General features: G+C 45.1%; 1 protein-coding gene across 1 annotated transcript in view; it reads left to right on the forward strand.

Annotated features, from left to right (window-relative positions):
• EXT2 (exostosin glycosyltransferase 2) overlaps nucleotides 1–8,435 on the forward strand; it is a 106,536-nt gene extending 98,101 nt beyond the window's left edge. Inside the window, exon 14 of the mRNA XM_084631674.1 lies at nucleotides 5,966–8,435. Coding sequence (XP_084487800.1) covers nucleotides 5,966–6,104 — 139 coding nt within the window. The 3' untranslated portion in view covers nucleotides 6,105–8,435. The remainder of the gene's footprint in view (nucleotides 1–5,965) is intronic.
• Nucleotides 8,436–9,961: the final 1,526 nt, after the last annotated feature.

Here is a 9,961-nt window from a genome sequence, read left to right on the forward strand (position 1 = left end):
CAAGCTGGACCTGTTCAGCTCCTTGCAGGAGATGAAAGCTTCCCTGCTAGGGAGGCATTTCTCCCCATAGACACATTGTACGACTTGTGTCTGACACATTTTTTGGTTTAAATTTTTTTTTTAAATGCTTGTTCTTCAGCCTTGTTCTGATGTTTGCTGAGAAGTGACTTTTGTGAGTGAAGGTGAAAGTTCATTAAGGATTTTAATTTGGATTTTTCCTTTTATAATTTCTTTTTAAAAGGAAGCAGCTTTCATGGTGGTTACACGTGACATGTTGGCAGCCTGAATAGTCTATCCCCAGAATAAGTACAGCATGAGCCACAGCAATGTAAGATTTCCCTACAGTGTTTTCTGCCATTCTGCCTAATCTTTGACCTAGATGGATGACCTCTGGAGGGAACAGTGTAACAGCCGTGTTAGTCTGTATTCGCAAAAAGAAAAGGAGTACTTGTGGCACCTTAGAGACTAACCAATTTATTTGAGCATGAGCTTTCGTGAGCTACAGCTCACTTCATCGGATGCATACCGTGGAAACTGCAGCAGACTTTATATACACACAGAGATCATGAAACAATACCTCCTCCCACCCCACTGTCCTGCTGGTAATAGCTTATCTAAAGTGATCATCAAGTTGGGCCATTTCCAGCACAAATCCAGGTTTTCTCAAACTCCACCCCCCCACACACAAACTCACTCTCCTGCTGGTAATAGCCCATCCAAAGTGACAACTCTCTACACAATGTGCATGATAATCAAGGTGGGCCATTTCCTGCATAAATCCAGGTTCTCTCACCCCCTCACTCCCCTCCAAAAAACACACACACAGACTCACTCTCCTGCTGGTAATAGCTCATCCAAAGTGACCACTCTCCCTACAATGTGCATGATGATCAAGATGGGCCATTTCCAGCACAAATCCAGGTTTTCTCACCCCCTCACCCCCATACACACACAAACTCACCTCCTGCTGGTAATAGCTCATCCAAAGTGACCACTCTCCCTACAATGTGCATGGTAATCAAGGTGGGCCATGTCCAGCACAAATCCAGGCTTTCTCACCCCCGCCCCCTTTCCCCCCCTTTTCTCGGGGACACACAAACTCACTCTCCTGCTGGCAATAGCTCATCCAAACTGACCACTCTCCAAGTTTAAATCCAAGTTTAACCAGAACGTCTGGGGGGGTTTAGGAAAAAACAAGGGGAAATAGACTACCTTGCATAATGACTTAGCCAGTCCCAGTCTCTATTTAAGCCTAAATTAATAGTATCCAATTTGCAAATGAATTCCAATTCAGCAGTTTCTCGCTGGAGACTGGATTTGAAGTTTTTTTTGTTTTAAGATAGCGACCTTCATGTCTGTGATTGCGTGACCAGAGAGATTGAAGTGTTCTCCGACTGGTTTATGAATGTTATAATTCTTGACATCTGATTTGTGTCCATTTATTCTTTTACATAGAGACTGTCCAGTTTGACCAATGTACATGGCAGAGGGGCATTGCTGGCACATGATGGCATATATCACATTGGTGGATGTGCAGGTGAACGAGCCTCTGATAGTGTGGCTGATGTTATTAGGCCCTGTGATGGTGTCCCCTGAATAGATATGTGGGCACAGTTGGCAACGGGCTTTGTTGCAAGGATAAGTTCCTGGGTTAGTGGTTCTGTTGTGTGGTATGTGGTTGTTGGTGAGTATTTGCTTCAGGTTGTGGGGCTGTCTGTAGGCAAGGACTGGCCTGTCTCCCAAGATTTGTGAGAGTGTTGGGTCATCCTTTAGGATAGGTTGTAGATCCTTAATAATGCGTTGGAGGGGTTTTAGTTGGGGGCTGAAGGTGACGGCTAGTGGCATTCTGTTATTTTCTTTGTTAGGCCTGTCCTGTAGTATGTAACTTCTGGGAACTCTTCTGGCTCTATCAATCTGTTTCTTCACTTCTGCAGGTGGGTATTGTAGTTGTAAGAAAGCTTGACAGAGATCTTGTAGGTGTTTGTCTCTGTCTGAGGGGTTGGAGCAAATGCGGTTGTATCACAGAGCTTGGCTGGAGACGATGGATCATGTGGTGTGGTCAGGGTGAAAGCTGGAGGCATGTAGGTAGGAATAGTGGTCAGTAGGTTTCCGGTATAGGGTGGTGTTTATGTGACCATCGCTTATTAGCACTGTAGTGTCCATGAAGTGGATCTCTTGTGTGGACTGGACCAGGCTGAGGTTGATGGTGGGATGGAAGTTGTTGAAATCATGGTGGAATTCCTCAAGGGCTTCTTTTCCATGGGTCCAGATGATGAAGATGTCATCAATATAGCACAAGTAGAGTAGGGGCTTTAGGGGACGAGAGCTGAGGAAGCGTTGTTCTAAATCAGCCATAAAAATGTTGGCATACTGTGGGGCCATGCGGGTACCCATAGCAGTGCCACTGATCTGAAGGTATACAATGTCCCCAAATGTAAAATAGTTATGGGTAAGGACAAAGTCACAAAGTTCAGCCACCAGGTTAGCCGTGACATTATCGGGGATAGTGTTCTTGCAACAAATAGTATTCTTGCAACAAAGCCCGTTGCCAACTGTGCCCACATATCTATTCAGGGGACACCATCACAGGGCCTAATCACATCAGCCACACTATCAGAGGCTCGTTCACCTGCACATCCACCAATGTGATATATGCCATCATGTGCCAGCAATGCCCCTCTGCCGTTTACATTGGTCAAACTGAACAGTCTCTACGTAAAAGAATAAATGGACACAAATCAGATGTCAAGAATTATAACATTCATAAACCAGTCGGAGAACACTTCAGTCTCTCTGGTCACGCAATCACAGACATGAAGGTCGCTATCTTAAAACAAAAAAATTTCAAATCTAGACTCAGCGAGAAACTGCTGAATTGGAATTCATTTGCAAATTGGATACTATTAATTTAGGCTTAAATAGAGACTGGGACTGGCTAAGTCATTATGCAAGGTAGCCTATTTCCCCTTGTTTTTTCCTACCCCCCCCCCCCCCAGACGTTCTGGTTAAACTTGGATTTAAACTTGGAGAGTGGTCAGTTTGGATGAGCTATTGCCAGCAGGAGAGTGAGTTTGTGTGTCCCCGGGAAAAGGGGGGGAAAAGGGGCGGGGGTGAGAGAGCCTGGATTTGTGCTGGACATGGCCCACCTTGATTACCATGCACATTGTAGGGAGAGTGGTCACTTTGGATGAGCTATTACCAGCAGGATAGTGAGTTTGTGTGTGTGTTTTTTGGAGGGGAGTGAGGGGGTGAGAGAACCTGGATTTGTGCAGGAAATGGCCCACCTTGATTATCATGCACATTGTGTAGAGAGTTGTCACTTTGGATGGGCTATTACCAGCAGGAGAGTGAGTTTGTGTGTGGGGGGTGGAGGGTGAGAAAACCTGGATTTGTGCTGGAAATGGCCCAACTTGATGATCACTTTAGATAAGCTATTACCAGCAGGACAGTGGGGTGGGAGGAGGTATTGTTTCATGATCTCTGTGTGTATATAAAGTCTGCTGCAGTTTCCACGGTATGCATCCGATGAAGTGAGCTGTAGCTCACGAAAGCTTATGCTCAAATAAATTGGTTAGTCTCCTAGGTGCAACAAGTGCTCCTTTTCTTCTCTAGAGGGAAGAGGATCCATTCAGTTTTGGTTTTTGCTTTTGGGCTGCTATTTAGTGCCAGTTCTGACCGTGGCTTTTATGATGTGGACACCTGCCCATTGGGAACTAGACTGAGACAACAAACTGACTATTGCTATGTTACAATGACTTTCAGTCATTATTAGTCTGGGCAGGAGTTGAAACCGTAACCTAGAAGTGAAAGGCTCTGTATTCCATAAGCCACTGAGGGACAGCCGTTATACAAACTTCTCGTGCAAACTTCTCACGCACGGTTCTTTTAGTCCATCTAGCTCCTGGAACTCTGTGCTATTCCATTTGCAGGACTTCAACACACAACTTGGATTATGCACCCCAGCCAAAATTTTCAAAAGTAACTAGTGAGAGGGTGGATGTTCGGCACTTTCTGAAAATCAGTGCCCTTGATGGTGGCTCAAAGTGGACACCCAAAAATTGAGACACTAAAAATCACTTTGAAAACCTTGACCCTGAATCCTAATCTGCTGCACTCTATATTGTTCTAGTCCTACTCCTCTAGTCCCCACATTCCTCTCTCTGCCAGTGCACCCTAACTAGGCCCTACAACAGCCCTGGGTAGTCCACATTTTGGACAGCTGGTTCTCTCTCTCCCTCAGTTCTGACCTACAGTTCCGTTACTATTCCAGGCCTGGGCCTTTCCTGGGCAGAGAATATTTGTGCCAATTTATCAGGTGTTCTGTGATGCACCCTGTTGCTCCCATTTTACCCTCCAAACTCCTTCTTGTTTGTTTCCTACTGTAAGGATTTGAACACCTTTGGGGGGGAAAAGAGGGCGAGGGCAGAGCATGAATCGTCTGCACTGCTTAGCTTCAAACCCTTTCCACATTTTTAATCTAGTACGAGAGTGACTGTTGCAGGTTGAAAACAACTGTGCAGAAATGTAGCACTTTCAAAAACTCTGACTCTGTTTTCAATTGTTTACTCTTACTGTAGTTAAACAGGGAGCTAAAGGATGGCTTAAAAGATGAGGAATTAACTTTTGAAATCCAGTCTTGAGAGTTTGTTGGGTAGTGCTGAAGCAGTCCCCATTGCAAAACTGTCACACTTGATGTGATTGGCCAAGTCTGCTCAGGAAAGCTATATTGGAGACTGAATGACCCCCTCACCCTTAGAAGGGTTGAAAGTGAGCATGGGGGTGGAGAGCAGGGGAGACTTGCCCTGAGACTGTTTACAGCACACCACTGTCTGGAGCAGTCCTAGCTTGCTTTCTCTAGCCAAAATTCTTGCTAATCTTTTGTCTGTTCTTTTAATTTGTGACCAGCAAAAGAAGCAGTGACCCTTTATTTTGTGAATGGCTCTCCATTGTTTGAGCATCTTGGAGGCTCACTTGCTGTGACTTTCAGTGTCAGAAGCTTTTTAAAACTATTGTGCTAAACACAGACCTAAAATTAGCTAAACACTGGCTGAGATAAGATTAGCTAGGTTTTCCTTACTCTGCCTCCACCAGTCCCTGCCTTGCAATGAAGAGATTAACGGGGGACTGTAAGGTTAAAAATCATGCACTTTAAAAAAACAAATAACCCTCTCTGTTACTCTGCTACTGACACCTGAGATTATTACAAGTGAAAGAATGATCAGAAATCTAATTAATTTTTCACTAATTTTGATGCTTTACTGTTCAATTTTGCTTCATGTGGACAGACAGACTCATCAGTTTCACTTTAGTTTTTTATTCTGCTTCACTTTTAGGGTCCCAAGCACAATCAATGCTGCTGACTTCATACAGGAATGTTTGTTTATTTAGTAAAGAAAAACCATTTCTGATGGAGTCTAAAAACCAGAAATAACATTTCCATAGGTCTTCAGTTTCATAAATGCTTGGTTTTTGCAAAACCTTCATTATGAGTTAAATTTGACCCACCAGTGGCACTTTGAGATGTGTTGGCAGCTAATCTGTTCTACTTTACAGCATGTGTTGCTTTAAGAATGACTGGAATTCTAGGGGGAGGGAGAAGGGAAGCTCTGACCTCCTTCTGCACATGTGTTGCTGGCAGCATCCCCTTGCTCTTCACTGTGATTAAATGGATAAATCAAAGAGCACTAGCCCTCTTCCAAACCCTCTGTGTAGCGAGACTCCCTCTCCTATTTCCTAGTAGCCAGTGTGGAGAAATCTTTCCAGGAACATGAGAGAAGGTTATTGAGTTCTTTTTAAACTTGCATCTGATGAAGTGGGTATTCACCCACGAAATCTTATGCTCCAATACGTCTGTTAGTCTATAAGATGCCACAGGACTCTTTGCTGCTTTTTAAACTAGTTATTTTGGGGTGGGAGTAAGTAGCTGGCATGGTCACTTAGTTACATTGCTGTCTTTTTCACACAGGTCCGAATGCATCAATAAGTTTGCCTCTGTCTTTGGGACCATGCCCCTGAAAGTGGTGGAGCATCGTGCTGATCCTGTCCTGTACAAAGATGACTTCCCTGAGAAATTGAAGAGCTTCCCCAACATCGGCAGCTTGTAAAAGGCAGCTTGGCAGCAAACTTGAATGTAAAAAACAGTGAGAGAAAAAAGATGACCAGTGCTAAGATGAGCCTGAGGCCTTGAAGGAAAATGCCAGCGTGTGGGTTATAACTGAGGGGAAGGGGATTAATGCCAGGTTCTGATATATTAGTCCGTCCTTCACAATACACAGAACAGTAATGCAGAGCACAGAAGCTATTTCTGTATTACAGACAAATACAGGACAGGCTCTATGCTTGAGTCTATTGAAAATGCCAAATACTTTTTTCCAGTGGAGGTTGCTTATACGGAAGAATAGAGCAGAATCTTGCTGTGTAAGGGTGCCTTACATGGCTCACCTGTTCTGTTAAATACACTCTTTTAGTTTGATGCAATCACCAGTATAAATGCAAACTGCTTTCAATACTGGCTACAATATGTATCCAGCCTGTTTTTCCCCCTGTGAGGATGGCATGCCTACCTCCATTGAGGTTAGTTGTTGGCTTTAAGTAATTGAGCAACAAAGATCCCTGCCTGGCTTTTTTGCTTAGCAAGATAAATGTTTTTCTTAAAAAAAAAAAAAATAAAAAATATAATACAATCTTTTGTCACAGGGTTTAGGGGGCTAAACATTTTTGCATTAAATGAAAAATATTTCAGTGGATATTAGCACAGATCACAGCCAATGGGACGGTCTCCTTAATTTAAAGACTTAGGGTACGTCTACACTACCCACCAGATTGGCAGGTAGTGATCGATCTATCGGGGATCGATTTATCGTGTCTACTGTAGACGTGATAAATTGATCGCCGATCGCTCTGCCATCGACTCCTGTACTCCACCGCAGCAAGAGGCGGAAGCGGAGTCAACGGGGGAGCGGTGGCAGTTGACCCCGCACCGTGAGGACGCGAGGTATGTCAACCTAAGATATGTCAACTTCAGCCACGCTATTCTCGTAGCTGAAGTTGCGTATCTTAGGTCGATTCCCCCCCAGCCCCCTTCCCCCAGTGTAGACCAGGCCTTAGACTATCCCTACCATCACTACACCTCTCATGTGTGTGTATAAATCTCAGGTATTCTGCTATACTCATAGAAGCGAAGTCCATTCAATATAAAAGACATTTTATGGAGAGGAAAATGTATCTTCTGGCCTTACTAAGTTTTTGCTATCCCCAAAGCCTACTCTTATCAAGGTGGAACAGTTGTTTGTTCATTTGGCGTATCCATGTACTGGGGTAACAGCTAAGATGCATGTTTGTATATGTGAACCCTCTTCAGAAAACAATGTGCTGTAGGATAGATTGTCGTACACCTCCATCTGCAGGACTTCGACTTTACAGCTGGTGCGTGTATGTGGAATATATTAATAACACATACTTAGCAAGCAAACCCACACAAGCTGCTCTCATTTGAAAAATTGCCAAGTGTTAGCCTGTGATTAACCTAGAGAACGCAGTGCCACAGGATCTTACTTGAACAAATGGCTTAGTATAATTTTTAAAGGTTAGACATTTGTTATGGTGAGTCAAGCTGTTTCTCCATGGTTAAAGTTGATCTGAATATTATCTGTCTACACTAGAGACAATAAAATTTTCAAGGATGATCAGTCCTCGTGCTCCAGCATATAAACTGATCCCAAGCTGGAACCAGAGAGGAAGTCTCCTCTTTACCCAAATGGTATAGTGTCCATCTATTTGGTGCATTATGGGCAGTTTGCACTTTCCTTACTAGCAAACTGTTAGAGGCATCATATTTGATGGACAATCTTTCTGTTACAGTATGACCATTCTTATAGTTCTGCCAAACCCCAGACAGCAGGGCAAGTGTTAGCACTCTTAGTTCATCCCTCTGCCTTGAGAGTGACTGGCAGCAATGGCAAAAAAATCAAATGGAAGTCAGGCCAGAAACAGGAAACATCTGCTCCCTGTTTCTGTCACCCCAGTAAAACTTCCCTCATTGCCCAACACTGTGGAGGTGTTGGGAATGAGAAGCCTGTTAGAACAGTAGCTGTGAGGGGATACTTCAATTTAGAACTCCCAAGGGAAGTGTCTATAAACCAGAGGTGGGCAAACTACGGCCTGCTGGCCACAGCCAACCCACGGGACCCTCCTGCCCAGCCCCTGAGCTCCTGGCCCGGGAGGCTAGCGCCTGACGCCTCCCCTGCTGCCTCCCCTCCCGCACAGCCTCAGCACCCTGCGCTGCTGGCGTAACGCTCTGGGCGGCCGGGCAGCGCAGTTGCAGAGCCGTAGCCTGACCCGGTGCTCTGGGCGGTATGGCTGTAGCACCACCAGCCACCGGTGCTCCAGGCAGCGTGGTAAGGAGGCAGGGGGGGTTGGATAGAGGGCAGGGGAGTTCGGGGGTGTGGATAGGGGTCGGGGCGGTCAGAGAACGGGGAACAGGGGGGTTGTATGGGGCAGAGGTCCCGGGGGGGGCAGTTAGGAATGGGGGGAGGGTTGGATGGGGCAACAGGGGGCAGTCGGGTGGAGGATCCAGGAGGGGTCAGGGGACAGGGAATGGAGGGTTAGATGGGGCAGGAATCCTGGGGGAGCTGTCAGGGGGCGAGAAGTGGGGGGGGTTGGATAGGAGGCGGGGGCCAGGCCACTCCTGGCTGTTTGGGGAGACACAGCCTCCCTTAATCGGCCCTCCATACAATTTTGGAAACCCGATGTGGCCCTCAGGCCAAAAAGTTTGCCCGCCCCTGCTGTAAACTAAATTCTCTCATTCTTGGGAATGTTTTAATTACTGATAAATTCTAGGACTTGTTTCTAGGGCCTTGCAGTCTTTGCTATGTTCTGACTGTGCTGTGGGGGATGGTAGTAGGCAAGGCGGGGATAGCTGTCCCAGTGATGGTAATGCTAATGACTTTTTGCATACAGGGGGTACCACTGGGTGAGGAACACTGTTTCTCTGCTGCTGAACAGTTCTTCCCTGCAGCCTCCACACATGCACTTACTTCCTGAGTCTGTTAGTTTGTCTGAATTATGTCCTTGTCCCACAGACTGCAGCTCACTTTCCATTAAGCAGCTTGTTTTTAAAAGGGAAATTATGACAGCATAATATGCTACTGAATTGACCCAGAGGTGGTGGGGGTCTCAGGATGGCAGAGGTTTGGGAGTGTTCCAGAGAGAGAACTTCTCCCCTGCACACAGTCTTGAAAGTGCTGCAACCTAGTAGTTCCTTCTCAAGTTCATAGGCAAAGGTTGCGTGTAGTTTTTGCACAAACACTTATAGCACAAGGCAGATTTCAGACTGGGGGGAATATGACGGCCTAGAAATAGAAGTGGTGGGTGGCAGCCTGACAAAGAAGAGCTCTGTTTAGCTCGAAAGCTTCTCTCTCACCAGCAGAAGTTGGTCCAATAAAAGATTTTACCTCATCCACCTTGTCTCTCTGAAACCCACCTAAAGTCATCTCTAGGTTTGACACTAAGTGGGCAACAGCCCCTCATGGCCAAGATCTTTTGGGCTTGAGCAAGTGTATCTTCCTTGATAAGCCCAAGAGCCATTACGTCAATTAACCTGTCACATTTTGTCCTGCATCATTTCACAGGTGTTTTTTATATTCCAAACTCTGTTTAATGATGGTATGTCTCCGTTCTGTGGTATGGAAAGTGATCAGAATATAAAGTTGGGCAGCTGTCTAAGTCTATAAGCTGGGCCACTTCCTGAACCCATTTATAATTGTTGTTTGTTTCTGAAAAAGATTCAAAAACTGTAAAATAGCAAAGTGTGTGTGAGAGAATATTGGGATGATTCTATTGTCGGTCATTAAATTAAGAGAATAGTTACCTGTTCAGCTTGTATGTTTTATTAAAAAAATTAGCTCAAAAATATTGATTGTGTTCTGTTTTACTTCTGAAGAGGTGATTGTGTACATTCCAT

This window comes from Lepidochelys olivacea (assembly GCF_965140295.1).
Source record: "Lepidochelys olivacea isolate rLepOli2 genome assembly, chromosome: 6".
In the NCBI taxonomy this organism is placed as follows: domain Eukaryota; kingdom Metazoa; phylum Chordata; order Testudines; family Cheloniidae; genus Lepidochelys; species Lepidochelys olivacea.